Here is an 18391-nt window from a genome sequence, read left to right as displayed (position 1 = left end):
TGCCTACCTGAAAAGTTGGGATGTTCTTGGGAAATAACAGGTGACTAAGAAATATTTGGGGTATGTGTGTGTGTGTATGTGTGTGTGTGTGTGTGTGTGTGTTAACAAGACAGATAAGTGAATGCAGAACATACTATATTCTGTGAATATGATAATATCATCAGCTCCTAGAGTTATTACAGGAAAGCAGACCTAGTGGGAAAAGGACTGGGGGGCTTTTACAGTGGTGATTCTCTTTGTTGTTCCATCATCTGCCTTGATTTAATCACCTAATAAAATTGATCCTGCAAAAATACTGGGGGCCAAATCCTTACCTCTATTTGTAAATGATACTTATATTCGAGGAATTTGTTCCATTTTTCTCTTGTCCATAAGGGAAATCTGGCTAAAGCTAATCAGCTCCCAAGAGCCATGCACAGAAGACGTAAGACTAACTGAGCTTTGGGAAGGTACTAACAGCGGGGAAGGGGCCCTGTCTAGTTCTTGCCTTGTTTAATCTGAGGGGGAAATTCACCATTTCTGCAGATGCGAGAGATAGCCTGTCAAGCACTTTGAAGATGCTGGCTGGAGACTTCCTTCTGTGTTGTGATTTCATCTTGGGGCTGATGAAATTCCCCTTGAGACTCTCTTTAAAACAGCTTCCTGCTCTCTGCACTTAATCCCATGTGGCATAAGGCAAAGGAGGGGGGAGGCCACAGATATATCAAGAGAAAAGTACAGAGAAAGAAAATGAGTAAAGAATTAGAGATACAGAGAGGAGAAGTGTTTTGTTTTTGTATTTGTTTTTGTTTTTTTTGGGAAAAAAACAGAATATAACTGAAAGAAAAGAGGGAGCTCATGTGACTGAGGAGGCATTTTTAACAATCAGGTTGTCTGCAATATTAACCCCAAAATGGTAGCAAAATAGAGAAAATGGGCCATTTTTATTCCAGGGGACAAGCTGCACAAAGGAATGTTCTTCTCTTTAGTTTGAGCAAATGACCGCATGTACTGAATCCAACTGTGTGAAACAATCTCAGAATGGCAGCACCGCTGGCATGGCGATGGTGCAGGTGGGTGCAGTTCCCTGTGGACTCTATTGCTTGAAGAGAGAAAGAAAGTTCCCTATTATTATATTTAAGGCAGTTTTCAGAGCACTGGCATTCTTGTTTGCTCTGTTTTGGGGGTATTCTATTTACCAGTCAGTTCACACTCATCAACCATCCACTTCCTGTCTTTCACTTCTTCAGGTGAAATATCACCACTTTGGTGAGCACCAACATGGTCAGAGTGCAAATAACTGTGATGGATACTTCGAGGTGAGTAAGAAGGGAAGCCTGAACCGATTATTGCTGAGATCACCTTGGTATTGCCTTGTATATAACCAAGATGTTTCACAGTGCCTCCTTAAGTGCTCAGGAAAGCACTTTCATTTAATTTAAGCTAAATTCAGGAGATTTTGCTAAACATTGACATTAATGCTTCATGGCTTTTAAGACAAACTCATATTGCTAGAACTATTTGGCAGCAGTAAATTTATGGGCAGAGTTATTGCTCTTACATCTACTGCAGTACAAAACTCAGATGATCAGCCCTTCTGCGATTGCTCATACTTATGAAAATAAATAAATAAACGTGAAACATTAGCCACATTAAAGAGTCGGGGAAACTCCTGAGGAATAACAATGTCTCTGGAGATGTTTTAAAATGCTAACCTGAGACTCACACTGTGCTTTGGGGATTTTATTCTTATTGATTTTTTTTTTTTTTTTAATTTCAGAAGAGGAAAGTGATATTATTTCTCAAACAAAACTTTGGTAGAGTATGAACCAGGGAAGCAGCCCACACATGGAAAACACAATCCACAACCTGAAAGTAGTGTAGGCAGGCTCATTTTTTTGTTGAAGGAATTCACACGGAGGCAATTCTGCTCAGTTCCAGAGAGAGATTCTTATCATCAAAAGCGCACGCAATAACCTTGCTTCACTACCTGCCACTTTCTCCAGTGGCCTCTTGTTGTGACCAGTAATTGAGAAATGACAAATGGGAATAGGGTCAAATCTCTAACATAGGGACACCAGTGTCTCTTAGTATCTGGGTAATAACCTCCTTTTAGTCTTAGTCCACAACGCACACTATTCCCCAGTCTCTCCTACTCTTCACTCACAGAAAAGTCTCTCAGCTTTTATTCACACCTGCCTCCTAAAGGCCAAACCATTTCATGCCTGAAAACTACTACCCACTCCCCCCACACTTTACATAAGTATCACATATGTTCTTTCTACAAATTGGTATACAGGTGCCATTTAATCCAGTCAAATTTGGAAGCTACATCTTCAAGGGTCTGAGAGAGCTCACTCCCCCCATATATTCCCCCTTTACATGTTTTCTTATAAGACATACAGTTTAATTAATTAACAAACTAAACAGCTTATATACTGGCAATATATTACAGATGGGTTTATGTCAGAGTAATAGATCACATGAAACGGACCATGTGGTACCCCAGTGCATGATGTCTTGGTAGAGCCCTGAGGACACTGACAGTAGCATCTCTAAGTAAGTAGTGCTGTATGAATACAGACACATGCGGATCTGTATCTACATCCATCTGACTAGGCCAAGGAGCAGGTAGATGCAAGATAGAGACACACACATGCTGGATGGGGCCACTGCACACCTTGTCATGCCATTTAAAAGGGCAGTTACAGGTTGCTGGTTCTGCAGCCATTAAAATTACACTTTATGGAAAAGGCTTCTCTAATTGTGTCTGATTTGCTTTCTGTAGTAAGCATCAGTGGAAGAAGACCAAAGCAAGAGCAACTAGAAGTTAAATATACATTTGAGCTCAGCTGCAATACAGAACTCTGGGGAAGAAGCAGGCTGAAAGATTGATTTAATTTTAGGCTTGGATTCCCTCCCTTGCTGCTTTCTTGATGTTGTGTGTCTGCATTTGTGACTGTGCATGAGTGTCTGTGTGTGTGTGTGTGTGTTCCATCACATCATCTCCTGAAGAACGCTGGGTTTCGCAGGCAGGCGGCTAGTCACCTGCAACAACCCAGGGGTCCTGCCGAAGCTTCCAGGCTGCTGTCAGTGTCAGATGCCAGGGTCTGGTCGGTGGACATGGAGGAGATGTCATTGACAGACGAGGATGGAGGGAGACTCTCACTGCTGTTCACTGCTGCACCTGTGCTAAGAAAATGAAGACCAACATGACTCAATCTAGAACCAGACCCATCTCAATGCCATTCAGGATTCAGGGATGGGCAAATACAATAGGGGATGTCCAGTCCATCAATCACTTGGCAAGCCTTTATAGAGCAGCTGACACAGGGGAGCATATTAAATGGTGACAATCAGACATAGCAATAAAAAGTCCCTCGTCACAAGTTATTCACAGGCTAGTGCAGTAGTTATCAAACCTCATTCTATATTTGAAATCACCTGTAACACTTTCTATAAAAAAAACACTAATATCTGGTCACACTGCCTCCCCTACTCCCACTGCACTGCATATATTTTAATATAATTGGCCTTGGGTGAGGCCAAGGCATTTTATTTATTTATTTATTTATTTATTTGAGACGGAATCTCACTCTGTCGCCCAGGCTGGAATGCAGTGGCGTGATCTTGGCTGACTGCAACCTCCGCCTCCTGGGTTCAAGCGATCCTCCTGCCTCAGCCTCCCGAGTAGCTAGGACTACAGGCACACGCCACCATGCCCAGCTAATTTTTGCACTTTTAGTAGACACGGGGTTTCACCATGTTGGCCAGAATGGTCTTGATCTCTTGACCTCGTGATCCACCCACCTTGGCCTCCCAAAGCGCTGGGATTACAGGTGTGAGCCACTGTACCCGGCCGGCATTTGCACTTTTTAAAATCTCCTCAGAGACTGTATTCAGTCAAGCATTGAAAACCTCTGGCTTATGGAGGAAACAAATAAACAAAACCCCTTAATGGAGTCATCTGAGCCTGGTTATTTTTAATGCAGGGAGCTTTTAAAACAAACGCATGCAAGTGTCCTATCCAAGAAATAGGAGCTGAAGTGTAGTTCAGAAATCTGAATTACTTAGGGACCACATCTCTAGAGAAAGGAAGGTATATATAAAGTAAAAACTATTATGTCATCATTAATGACATCAAACTTAAAATGTATATAGAAAAGCCAGTAGGACATAAGTAGGACTGTTGATGAAAGTTACAAAAAAAAAAATAGGAGAAGGCTTAGCACACCTTTTGCTTATGAGCTTACTCTCCAGTAGGCGTGCTTACCTGGAATCTCCCAATAAGAACTCTGAATTACTAATTTAGATTAACTTGAAAAAAATTATTTATGTGTTATGCGGGACTATAAGATTGAAACTCTGAGAAGAAACTTGCCCATGATAATCACTCAGTAAAGGAGAGCTGAGTTGCCAGTAGCTTTGAGATCAACAGAAGAAAGATGAACCAAAGGCATTGTGCAATATAATTAAACCAGAGTGCCCTGGAAACAATCCATTTACTTTTTTCCTTGTATATTTTTTATCCACCTAAGCAATGTAAGTGGTAACATACTTGCTTTGTGAAATAGCTCGCTATTAAAAATCTGTAGTATAATCCCCTAACCAAATAAGAGATTAGGAATTCTCACTAAAATTATATCTGATTTGAGCAAATATAGTGTGCAAGATCTATCTGGTGAAAAATAATAAATCCAAAGTCAGTTATAATAGTGTTATCACATAGACCTAATAAATCAGAAAGACAAAATAAAACTAAGTTAAGGTAGGGGAGGGGTTAACATAATCTTCTTTGTTCCTGGAGTAGACATTTCTTGCCTGTGAAAAAAATGTGATGAAAATGTATCAGTTATCTAGAGAGGACACAAACACCTAAACTAGGACAGATCACCTGTATCATCCATGTATTTTTACATTGTATTTGTTGACTATAAATATATTGATGTATTCTATGGGAAATGTGAAAAAAATATAGGAAATAAAGATAGTGATATGCACCGATCTTCAACTAAATGGTAAGAACTGTTAAACTTTTCATATATTTCTTCATGGTCATTCTTTTTGCCTGGAAGTTTCCCTGGTCGTGATCCTTTAATATGTATTTTTTTGGGATCCTGATATTTTTATATATGGAAAAGTTTATGAATTTTTCATGTTCTTTAAACTCCTAAAAATACCCGTCCTTTCTGATCTTAAATGTCTCTAGAAAAGGTTTTTAAAGTCCTCTTGTTATTGTCTTTCTGTAAATAATTACTCTCATTATCAGGACAATGTTATACTGTAAAGTTAAAATATTCCATAATATTCCAACTTTGAATGGCTTCAATTTATTCCAACTCTACTTAATTATATCCCCTATAGCTATGATACAGAGCTGGGTCATTTCCCCTCATGAGAAGATTTTATCTCCTAGCAGACAGCCCTTGGTTCCCTTACATTCCCTCCTGATTCTGGATTAAATTATACCAACAGCCTTCCTATTCTTTCATAAGTTACTAATAATTTAGTGTCACTATGATGGACTCCTCAGAATTCTCCTCCATTTATCCACATCCTTATTAAAAGGTAGAGATTAAAACTGGACACAGACCTCTATTATAAAGGCCTGATCAATTGTGAGCCCAGCAGAGGGAAATTGCTTTTTTTTTTTTTTTAATATTTGTCTCCTGGATGATATATCCCTAGACCATGGATGTCTTTCAAATCACGGTGCTACAGCTTAATTTAGTTTTGACTTGAGGTATAAAATTATGTTCATATATTTTTTGTAACAGTCTTATTAAGATATAATCCACATATTTAATTAAGAAATTTAATTTTTATGATTCGGTGTTTAGTATATTCATGACATTGTGCAGCCATCACCACAATCCATTTTGCAGCATTTCATCATCCCTAAAGAAAATCCTGCACTCCATTCCTCACCTACTCTCTAGCTCTAGGCAATGACTGATATACTTTTTGCCTCTATAAAATAGCCTGTTCTGAACATTTCATGTAAATGGAAACATACCATATGTGATCATTTATGACTGGCCACTTTCACATAGTAGAATGTTTTTAAGGTTTATCCATGCTGTGACATGTATCTGTATTTCATATCTTTGTATGGCTGCACAATATTCCATTGTATGGATATATCACATTTTGTTTATTAGTTGATAGGCATTTGATGGATATTTAGGTTGGTTCAACTTTTGGCTATTATGAATAATGCTGTTATGAACATTCATGCATGAGTTTTGTATGGACATGTGTTCATTTCTCTTGGGCGTATACCTATAAGTGGAATTGCTGGGGCATAGAGTAATTCTAGGTTTAACACTTGAGGAACTGAGAAACTGTTTTCTAAAGTGGGTGCACCATTTACATTACTACCAGTGGTGTATGAGGATTCCAATTTCTCTACATCCTCACCAATACTTATTATCCATCTTTTTATCTATCTAGCCATCCTAGTGTGCATGAAATGATATATCATTGTGGTTTGATTTGCATTTGCCTGATGGCTAATGATGTTGAATATATTTTTCACGTGCTTGTCAGCCATTAGTGTATCTTCTTTGGAGAAAGTTTACTCAGCTCCTTTGGCAATTTTTTAATTGCTTTATTTTCTTTTTATTATTGAGTTGTAAGCTCCTTCCTTCCTTACCTTCCTTCCTTCTTTCTTTTTTAAAAAAATTATTATTATTTCTTTTTTTATTTTATTTTATTATTATTATACTTTAAGATCTAGGGTACATGTGCATAACGTGCATGTTTGTTACATATGTATACTTGTGCCATGTTGGTGTGCTGCACCCATCAACTCGTCAGCACCCATCAACTCGTCATTTACATCAGGTGTAACTCCCAATGCAATCCCTCCTGCCTCCCCCCTCCCCATGATAGGCCCCGGTGTGTGATGTTCCCCTTCCCGAGTCCAAGTGATCTCATTGTTCAGTTCCCACCTATGAGTGGGAACATGCGGTGTTTGATTTTCTGTTCTTGCGATAGTTTGCTGAGAATGATGGTTTCCAGCTGCATCCATGTCCCTACAAAGGACGCAAACTCATCCCTTTTTATGGCTGCATAGTATTCCATGGTGTATATGTGCCACATTTTCTTAATCCAGTCTGTCACTGATGGACATTTGGGTTGATTCCAAGTCTCTGCTATTGTGAATAGTGCTGCAATAAACATACATGTGCATGTGTCTTTATAGCAGTATGATTTATAATCCTTTGGGTATATACCCAGGAATGGGATGGCTGGGTCATATGGTACTTCTAGTTCTAGATCCTTGAGGAATCGCCATACTGTTTTCCATAATGGTTGAACTAGTTTACAATCCCCCCCAACAGTGTAAAAGTGTTCCTATTTCTCCACATCCTCTCCAGCACCTGTTGTTTCCTGACTTTTTAATGATTGCCATTCTAACTGGTGTGAGATGGTATCTCATTGTGGTTTTGATTTGCATTTCTCAGATGGCCAGTGATGATGAGCATTTTTTCATGTGTCTGTTGGCTGTATGAATGTCTTCTTTTGAGAAATGTCTGTTCATATCCTTTGCCCACTTTTTGATGTGGTTGTTTGTTTTTTTATTGTAAATTTGTTTGTGTTCTTTGTAGGTTCTGGATATTAGCCCTTTGTCAGATGAGTAGATTGCAAAAATTTTCTCCCACTCTGTGGGTTGCCTTTTCACTCTGATGGTAGTTTCTTTTGCTGTGCAGAAGCTCTTTAGTTGAATTAGATCCCATTTGTCAATTTTGGCCTTTTGTTGCTTTTGCTTTTGGTGTTTTAGACATGAAGTCCTTGCCCATGCCTATGTCCTGAATGGTATTCCCTAGGTTTTCTTCTAGGGTTTTTATGGTATTAGGTCTAACATTTAAGTCTCTAATCCATCTTGAATTGATTTTCATATAAGGAGTAAGGAAAGGATCCAGTTTCAGCTTTCTACTTATGGCTAGCCAATTTTCCCAGCACCATTTATTAAATAGGGAGTCCTTTCCCCATTTCTTGTTTTTCTCAGGTTTGTCAAAGATCAGATGGCTGTAGATGTGTGGTATTATTTCTGAGGGCTCTGTTCTGTTCCATTGGTCTATATCTCTGTTTTGGTACCAGTACCATGCTGTTTTGGTGACTGTAGCCTTGTAGTATAGTTTGAAGTCAGGTAGCGTGATGCCTCCAGCTTTGTTCTTTTGACTTAGGATTGTCTTGGAAATGCGGGCTCTTTTTTGGTTCCATTTGAACTTTAAAGCCGTTTTTTCCAATTCTGTGAAGAAAGTCATTGGTAGCTTGATGGGGATGTCATTGAATCTATAAATGACCTTGGGCAGTATGGCCATTTTCACAATATTGATTCTTCCTATCCATGAGCCTGGTATGTTCTTCAATTTGTTTGTGCCCTCTTTTATTTCACTGAGCAGTGGTTTGTAGTTCTCCTTGAAGAGGTCGTTTACATCCCTTTTCACTCTGATGGTAGTTTCTTTTGCTGTGCAGAATTCCTAGGTATTTTATTCTCTTTGAAGCTATTGTGAATGGAAGTTCATTCATGATTTGGCTCTCTGTTTGACTGTTACTGGTGTATAAGAATGCTTGTGATTTTTGCAGATTAATTTTGTATCCTGAGACTTTGCTGAAGTTTCTTATCAGCTTAAGGAGATTTTGGGCTGAGACAATGGGGTTTTCTAAATATACAATCATGTCATCTGCAAACAGGGACGATTTGACTTCTTCTTTTCCTAACTGAACACCCTTTCTTTCTCTTGCCTGATTGCCCTAGCCAGAACTTCCAACACTATGTTGAATAGGAGTGGTGAGAGAGGGCATATTTCTTTAAAGACAGGGTCTCACTCAGTCACCCAGCCTTTAGCACAGTGGCATGGTCATGGTTCACTGTATCCTGTAACTCCAGGGCTCAGGCAATTCTCCTGCCTCAGTTTCCCAAGTACCTAGCACTACAGGCACATACCACCACACCTGGATAATTTTTTAACAAAGGTTTTTTTTGTAGAGACAGGAGTTTGCCATGTTGCCCAGGCTGGTCTCAAGCTCCTGGCCTCACGTGATCTTCCGATTTCTGTCTCCCACAATGCTGAGTCTACAGGCATGAGCCACTGTGACAGGCCTGTAAGAGCTCTTTATATAATCTGGGTACAAGTTACTTAATCAGATATATATTTTCAAATGTTTTTCCTCTATGCTATGGTTTGTCTTTCCATTTTCTTCAAAGTGTCTTTTGAAGCACAAATGTTTTTAATTTTTATGAAATTGGATTTATCTATCTTTTCTTTTATCACTTGTGTTTTCGTGTCATATCTAGAAAACCATTTTCTAACCCAAGATTATAAAAATTTACTCCCGTGTTTTTGCCTAAGAGTTTTATAATTTTAGACCTTATACTTAAGCCTATGATTCACTTTTAGCTCATTTTTGTATATGATATGAGGCAGGGGTCTACCTTCATTCCTTTGCATGAATCATTCTTATCCAATCATCCCAGCACCATTTATTGAAAAGGCTAGCCTCTGTCCAAGTCTTGCCATCCTTTTCAAAAATCAATTGGTCATAAATGTAGGTATTTATTCCTGGACTCTCAATTTGATTCCCTTGATCTATTTGTGTATCTTCATGCAAGTAGCACTCTGTCTTGGATATTGTAGCTTTGTAGTAAGTTTTGAAATCAAAACATGTAAATCTCCCAGCTGTGTTGTTTTTCAAGGTTATTTTGGATATTCTGCTTCCTTTGCATTTCCGCACAAATTTTAAGATGGGCTTGTCAATTTCTGCAAAAAAGACAGCTATGATTTTGATAGGTATTGGCTTAATCTGTACATCAATTTGGGGAGTATCTGTCACCACCTCGACAATATTAAATCTTCTAATCCATGAACAATGAAATGTCTTTCCAGTTATTAGGTCTCTTTAATTTCTTTCAACAATGTTTTGTAGTTTTCAGAGTACAAAGCTTGCACTTCTTTTGCTAAATTTATTCCTAAATATATATTTCTTGATGCTATTCTAAATGGAAATGTTTTATGTTCATTGCTAATGTGTAGAAATACAATTATACTTAGGATTTATTTGAATAAGAAGTTTCAGTGTCAGGGGATTGGATATCAAAAACAGATCAAATGAATATATATATAATGAATGTTGTAATTAACCAGAATGCCAGTAGAACCAGGAGGATTTTTGATAGCATGCTTTATTATGAGAAAATAACCAGTTTGAAAGTTTTAAAATAAAATTGTGGCATAATACAAACCAAAAAGTATTTTTAAGTATCTTTCATAATAATCTTGGTCTTCTCTTGAGATAGGCTTTTTCCCCTATCCTGGCTGGAGTTGATTATGTAGACACGTTCTTATTGTCACAATGAAAATTCAGTAATGATTCAAATAAGGGTGAGATAAGGCTTAGCTGAAATAAGGCTCCCTTATAGGAAAACAATTTGATGTTTACAAATAAACACAAACCCACAACAATGACAGCTAGAGAAATTAAACAAAGAGCACCGAGGAAATTTCCCCAGCAGCAAAACACAAATTTATATCTATGAATAATATTGAATGAATGTAGCAAAAGTCAGAGTAGCTTTTAATAAGCTCTTTATAAACAGGGGATCATACTGCAGGCTATGCTTATAAAACACACAGCACTCCTACTGCACTTATTTTCAAAATCAGCATATTTTCAGCACACTTCTGGAATATTTCTGAATGTTATGCCATCCCAGTCAGTCCTTTATTATGTGTAGTTTTGTTATAGATTACCTCAAGTATATATTTCCCCTGTTTCTTTTTACTTCTTTCATTATACTTCTCTGTTTCTCCTGTCTTCCACAGTGTCTACTGCTGAGTAGTAGCACAGAGTAAGTACTGGAGTTAACAAAACAGTATTGAGTATCTTTTATGTGTACTCTTCTAGACAGGTTCTGTGAGGAAAAGCAAGTTCCTTCTTGCTTTTGAACTAGTGAAACTGTTAAGCTATTTTTAGCCAAAGGAAATCATTTTGTTGCAGTTGTCTTTCTTCTCCTTTTGTTCATCAGCTGGTTCTCTCTAATTCCTATCTTCTGTGTTGGAATGGTCCTGCCCTCTAGTTTATCGATGTTGAATGCAAATTATAATTAGTGTTTAACTACTCAAAGTTCAGAATCTATCAAAGTCTTTATCAGCTGTATTTCTAGGGTTCCATAGACTATTGCTTCTGATTTTATATGGCACAAATTCATTAAGAGAGGTCATCAGTACTTCCTTTGTAAAAATTCCCATGACATCTGCTTGTTTCGTGGGAATGGTTCCTTGCTATACAGTGTGATGGTGGGAGAAAAATGCGCACTGTCTATGGTGTGCTGGAGCTGGCTTTCAGTGGCTTCTTAGAACCAATTATTAACATCTCTTTCCAACTCTGCACCCACTGACGTTACATTGTTGCTTAAAATTGGTCACGGTGAGAATATTTATACCACAGAAATTGTTAAGTGCTACTCGTTGATTCTTTTTTTAAATAGAGTTGTTAAATGTTAATCTTAAGTGCTACTCCTCAATTCTTTTTTTAAATAGAGTTGTTAAATGTTAACCAGTCCACCACTATTAGATGAAAACTATTTGCTTCTGTATGCCTCCCTCTATTACGCTATAATAATTGCCTCCTTGCCTGCAGCCACTTCTGGCTTTACTGGATGATCCATTCAAGTCTATTTTCACGTAGGCAATAAACAGGACTTGTAAACCATAAACCCAAAACAAATATAAGGGACAAGACATGGGCCTTGGCTTTAAGTTGTTAAATTACTGCCAAGCAGTTTGCGAAAATATCTTAAAAAGAATTGAACCGAATTGAATCTGATCATAGTGTTCAGTTGTCCAATGTGATAAATATCTCTTCTTTCTGTATTACTTAAGAGAAAACAGTAGAGATATGCATTTTCAAAAATGTTTTGCCATCAATAAAGCATTACAAATTTTGTCAATAAAAATGGCATTCAAAGGAACCGAAAATGTCAATAGGGTTGCAAATGAGGAATATTAGCTACCTTCAACTTTACCTAAAAAAATCAAATTTCATAGAAAGAAGTAACGTATGCTAAAGAAAATTTCTCAGCTAGGAGTTATTTAACCAAAAAACATTGTTATGGGGGAAAATGTTGTTTCACTGTTTTTAAAGGGAATGATTTTCCTGATACCCCCTACTGCCAACAACAGCAAAAAAAATATGATAGACACAGAATGAGAAAAAGCACAAGAATGAAAAAAATAGTGCCTTTTTTATCTACATGATCTTGAGCCACAATTTGTCTGGGCCTGAGATTTTTAAATAAAAAGTAAATAAAATTAATGGACTAGATTAGTGACCCTAAGACATATTCCCATGGTGGGGAATGTGGTCCACACTGGGGAGGGAATGGTTGCATATTCAAATCACCTGGAAGCTTTATCTTTGACTTAGAGATTTTGGAAAATCTCTGCCCATCCTGATGTTCAGCATCCTTATCTTAGTGAGTCACTGTTAGTTTTGGGAGCTTTACTTCTCAGGTGGAAGAGGGCTGGTGAACAAACTGAGCATTGGTGAATCAGATGCTCTCCTATTGTTCTAGCTCTAACATCCTATAACAAATGCTTTTAGAAGAAAATTAATTTCTATTCATGGACTGCTAGTCCCTCAACAATTGTTACAGATCAATTCAGGAAGCAAGCAGCTATGCCATCCTTGAAAATAAATTACTATGCAAGTGAAATCAGATAACAGAAGCTCTGCATCTCGGGTTTATGCCATTCTCCTGCCTCAGCCTCCCGAGTAGCTGGGAATACAGGCGCCCGCCACCTCGCCCAGCTAGTTTTTTGTATTATTAGTAGAGACGGGGTTTCACCATGTTAGCCAGGATGGTCTGGATCTCCTGACCTCGTGATCCACCCATCTTGGCCTCCCAAAGTGCTGGGATTACAGGCTTGAGCCACCGCGCCTGGCCAAGGGAGTACAATTATTTATTTAGAAATGTATCTGAAATTTAAATTTATCTCTTATTGACATACAACAATTCCATCAATATATTTAAAACCTATAAATTATTCTGCAAATGCACATTTAACTTCCTATTTACATTTTAAAAGCATCACCTAACACGAGTGTCCATATTAGAAGCATTTGGCCCCTGAGATACTGCTTTAACTTATTCCCTCGCTGCAGAATTCCCAGTATTGCCATGACTGAATACTAACAGAGTCTGTTATAAAAATACTTTACCCTAGCTATTTTCAAAATAAAATATGCTACATGAACATTAATGAAAAAAAGCTGAATATAATGAACAATGCAAAAAAGCTGACTTTTCAAACTTTTTTTAGTAATTGCTTTTTCTTTCCAGTGTGGTTTATTACACACACAAAAACGCACACACAGAGTGGTGCGCCAATAAAAATTTAACAATTGGCTCTGCAGGGGGCAACAAAAACACCCTGATTTGTAGGGTCTGCCAATTTTCATGTTGCAAATCCTCCGTGGCTGATTTCATGCTGCCAACACACCAACAATAAATGCATAGTTGGGAAGAGAGGTACAGAATTGGCCGTCATGAGTTGGTAGAGTCAGCGCCAGCACATGGCTGCCCCAGAGCCTCTCCATCATGCACATAAATATATCATACAGAAATGCATCGTATAATGTGCAGTATACATATGATTTCTCACAAAAGAGAAAGTCATACTATGTGACTTATAACGAAGTCATGAATATTGTTCCTAGATTGAATCCACAATCATTTTAACTATAAATTCGTTAAGCCAGTCAACTATAGTTTAGGGCAATAATTTTTCATTGTTAAGGTAGTTGGAATGGTTAAAAAGTGGCTTAGCCTTCTCACTCAAGTAGAGTCTAAGTTGCATATTTTAGAATTAATCATTAACACACTAAGCAGGCCTGCAAAAAAATCATGAATATGTATTTCCCAAAATGAATAAATCAGACACCTGAAAACTGCAAACCTTTATGTGAAGCATGAAAAAATGCCAATAGCAAGACTTTATATACTTGATGCTTGGCCTGTTTATCTTCATGGAGATTAATAGAGCGAATAAATATTTATAATAATGGTGTTAGAACATGCTGAATAGTATACTGTATTAAAGTTACATGATCTTGTCTTGAATTTTGTGTTTGGAATAGTACCAAGAAATATTCTGAGGGAGAAATTGAGTGGCAATTTTCAAATTAATAAATATTTATTGAGCTACTACTGTGTGCAAGGCACAGCACCCAGGCACTACATGGGACACAAAGATAAATGCATACAGTCTTCTCAATGAAATTACAATCAATAAGGGATATAAGACAAGAGGTCAAATATTTAACATACAGGAACTAGTAGGATCTATAGAAAGGAAAGATCCTATTCTTTGGGAAGATATAAAAAGTCTTTTGGGGTACGGTGGTATGAAAAGGAAATGAAGTAATGATAACTTGAACTGAAGATGAATAGAATAGGTTCTACTAAAATTTGTCCTGGCCCAGCCTAACGTGCTAGGTCACCCGTGGCTAAATTCTGTTATTTCTGCTGCTTAATGAGTACATGACAATATGTTCTGGTCATCATAGGAATTCTTAAAGCAAGGAGTTGTTCTGCCTCAGCAGGTGGCATCTTGAGGCTTTTGGATTCTGTCTTCTAGTTTTTTAATGAGCAACAGGCCGAACATGCGGATGAGTGTGAAGCAGCTTCTGTGGACTGTGTCAATCTGTACGCTAGGGTGAATGAGTAGAGAGGGCAGTATGGAAAACAACTCCAGTGACTCCCTTAACCTTCTCGGAGGAAAGGAAAAACTTGGGATAAAACTGAGTATTTTTTCAAGTCCCACTGGTGAGAAAAGCATGTCATAACCGAATTGCATCTGTTTGGGTATCATATTGGTTTGGGGTGTAAATTAGTTATTCAAAGAGTAGTATCTGTATGAATAATTGATTAATTATTTCATCCTACATCTTTTTTTCCTAAAATAATCTAGGAAAACAACACCCTAATCAGTTTTTCTCAAAACTAGGCATTGGTAGCCCATATTTTTGCTAGCAGGAGTTGAATGTAGTTTTTTAAAGCTGAAAATAAACCATCACATTTTCTAAAACTCTTTATAGTGAGAGCATAGGTCTTAGGAAAAAACACATTAGCATTAATAAGTAAATTGTCTCAAGTCATACTAAAGCACATTACTAGGATCAGTAAAAAAATACATATGTACAATTGTGTGTTAGATTCTGTAGCTAGCAAACAAAAAATTTTCCAAGCTGACTTTAACTGGAGCCCATCTTGGTGGAAGTTTCAACTATTGTCACATCAACCTTGAGAAGAGTTCAAACACTAAGAATGAATGAGGGAAGAGGTTGTGGCTGAAAGGATTCCTGATCTCCACATTGACTTGATGGTCAAAAGGGCATTATGGCTCTGAATTTTGATGAGGTGCATTTACCCTTTAGCCCATGTTAACATTTTCTTCAGGATTCATTACTATCTTAAAATGATTTATGAAATAAATTTTGTGCTGGATCATTACAATCAGAATAATCAGAATGAATGCCACACTGAATATCAAAAGAAATAAAACTAAAATCATTATAAGGAAACAACCATGTGATATTTTTCCATCTGCTCTTCAAGCAATGTTATTTGTTGCAACGCCTACAAAAAGGTCAAGAAATTACACAAGTACTAGTTTATTGGTTATTCACGGAGAGTGAGTACCTGAAGGAGAAGGCTGTCCTTTTACTACGCCATTTTTAGTCTTCTCTTCTGAGTTCATTACTTCCTTGTAGATAAGTTCTGTAAGAAACAGCTGTGTTATTAGAGAAAACAAATTTCTCCTTTATCCACAGAAATTCATTACTTAATGGCAAATAATACTGTTTTGATAGGGTTGAGTAAATTAAAAATCAATTGAGATTCCTTTACTGCTCTATTTCTATTTCTATATTGCCTTGTAATTAGCAGAGAGCTTGGCACAAATAGGTATCCAATAAAGCAGCTGAAGAAATCAATGCATGAAAATTTATTTCTACGTACATGAAACATACTATTTATTTCTCTCTCTATATATATATACCCTATTTATTTCTACATACATTTCTACATAAATAACATTTATTTCTATATACATGAAACATTACTACATACATGAAACAAGAAACACATGTTTTACTTGTTTTCTGAATTCTTTGGGGGAACTACTAATACATTCAAGCTTCATCTAGTAACAATTTTTATGGCTTTGAACATCCGTTTTTCTTTTATACTCACTTCCTATGAAATGCACATATTCTCATTACTTTAAATTTTTACCAATCCTTACAACCTCCATCTCTTACTGCTTCTGTTTTTTTTTTTTCCACACTCATATCTCGGACTTGTAAATCTAAACTTGCCAAAAACCAAACACATTAAAAAATTTAGTTCATTTACTCTCAGATTGGCATCCATTTTTGGCTTTCTGAATGCTGGGTTAAATTGGAGAGTTGCAGTTCTGTTTACTTTGTCCATTTTAGCTAAAAATCATTCAGCCCTACTCATTCTTGCTTTGCAATGGCTTATAATCTGTATAATCATCACCCTTTACAGGTACTTCTTTCTCCCAATTTCTCACAATTTAGTCCATGTCCTCCTCAAATGATGGTTATATCCTATCACCCATCTATTCATGAGCTCCTAAGGAGTGTCTTCCTGTCCTTACTTGGATGAAAGCAAGCCTTTTTCACCTACATCCAGCATCTTTTTTCACTTGATCTGCTTTATGTATATGTTCATTTTTCCATATTCACCAACAAGACCCTGGAATCTCTTGACTAGTGGAATGTCTTTAGCATCTTTTAAAATATTTTTATTTTATTTTTTATTTTACATATATATATAGAGAGACAGAGACTTTCTCTGTCACCCAGGCTTGAGTACAATGGCACAATCATGGCCCACCACAGCCTCAACTTCCTGGATTCAAGTGATCCTCTCACCTCAGCCTCCTGAGTAGGTGGGACTACAGGTGTGTACCACTATGCCCGGCTAATTTTTGTATGTTGCTGGTAGAGTCAGGGTCTCCCTATGTTGTCCAGGTTGGTTCTGAACTCCCGGGATCAAGTGATCCCCCAGCCTCAGCCTCCCAAACTGCTGGGATTACAGGTGTGAGTCATCACTCCTGGCCCTGTTTAGTATCTTTGTAACGTTTTCTGCTTATTCCTATCCTTTGTTTTCCTCTTAGTCCTTTATCTGATCTTTTCCAAATATTTTTTCTTTTCCTAATTTACACTTATTAATTCCTGCAAGGTAACTCAAATGTTCCTTCCCTTCAGCTCTTCCCATTTTGATCTTATCATTTGTTACAATCTGCATTTGACTTTCCCATATTTATCTATTCTGTAGTGATTTAGATTAGTTTAACAATTCTTTTTTAAGTCAATTGTTTTTCTGCTTTGTTTTACTCTGAGTATAATCTTAAAAAGGCAGTATGTGTTTGGAAAAGTTTTGCTGAAAAATGAATTAATGCATTCATTTATTCTAATTTTTATGTTAAAGAAAAAAATAGGCTACACATATTTTCTATTTAAATTCTCAAGTCTTATCAGTCCAATGAGTAAACTCATATATTAACTATCTTTTATTTTCTAAAGTCTAATACCATCTCAGAATTAATTTTAATTTCATGTTTCATGTGATGATTTTATGTACAAACATAGAAAGTTTTATTCTGGAATTCTAAACTAAAGCTTGCCCGCCACCATGACAAACACTGACAATCAGTACCATTTCAAAAGGTATCAATGGTAAACGCCTTTCATTCTTGAGCAAACACAACATTGCTTTTGTCATGAAAAGACAGATGACGTTTTAGGAGCTTTAAAAATGGTCTAAGAGAATAGCAATCAGCAAATCATCTTTTAGTAAATTGTTTTTACAAGCAAAGCCTTGGTGATACTTTCTCAGTTCGATAAAATAAAAAGTATACATTTTTAAATAGTAGAGTTACCTTTCCATTCTTCGATTGTGTGTTCTCTTTCATCCAACTGCTTGTCATATATCTGAGGTGGAGGCTGCCGAATAAAAATAAATAATAATCTTTGTGCAATAATGTAAACACGACTAAACTCTTACAATGCATGAGAATACCTTGCATTCATTTATTTTGGTGATTGGAACCGTATATGAATTATGAGGTAATTACAGTAGTTCAGAAGTTAAAATTTTCCCGTAAACTTATGGGGGATTCATTCATATTGCAATATTTGCTGATTGTTGCAATATTTGCAGCAGAACCCAAATCCTGAGAGCTCACCTTCTGACATCTTCTGATTTAGAACCCACGCCTAAGCAATTAAAGACTGGTCTTTTAAAAAGCAGACAAAACACTTGATGACAATGGCCCAGAAGCTTCATTCTCCTTCATTCACTTGCCTTAGA

General features: G+C 37.0%; 1 protein-coding gene and 1 long non-coding RNA gene across 4 annotated transcripts in view; one reads left to right on the top strand and one right to left on the bottom strand.

The window, feature by feature from the left end:
• The first annotated feature begins 949 nt into the window (after positions 1–949).
• Positions 950–2849, top strand: LOC111530868. Its single transcript, XR_002728029.1, has 3 exons — positions 950–1052; positions 1230–1298; positions 2768–2849. It is a non-coding gene; the product is annotated as an uncharacterized LOC111530868 (long non-coding RNA).
• MAPK10 (mitogen-activated protein kinase 10) overlaps positions 2268–18391 on the bottom strand; it is a 357025-nt gene continuing 340901 nt past the window's right edge. For 2 of the 3 annotated variants that reach the window (XM_026456695.1, XM_026456697.1), the window contains exons 12-14: positions 17961–18024; positions 15692–15769; positions 2268–3166 (exon numbers count right to left, since the gene is read on the bottom strand). In XM_026456695.1, the coding sequence (XP_026312480.1) occupies positions 3024–3166; positions 15692–15769; positions 17961–18024 (285 nt within the window). In that variant the 3' untranslated portion in view covers positions 2268–3023. The remainder of the gene's footprint in view (positions 3167–15691; positions 15770–17960; positions 18025–18391) is intronic. The other variant, XM_026456696.1, reaches the window with a different exon arrangement.

Source organism: Piliocolobus tephrosceles, chromosome 3, assembly GCF_002776525.5.
Source record: "Piliocolobus tephrosceles isolate RC106 chromosome 3, ASM277652v3, whole genome shotgun sequence".
Lineage (NCBI taxonomy): Eukaryota > Metazoa > Chordata > Mammalia > Primates > Cercopithecidae > Piliocolobus > Piliocolobus tephrosceles.
Note: the sequence above shows the minus strand (reverse complement) of the source record. Positions and strands in the feature narration are given on the sequence as shown.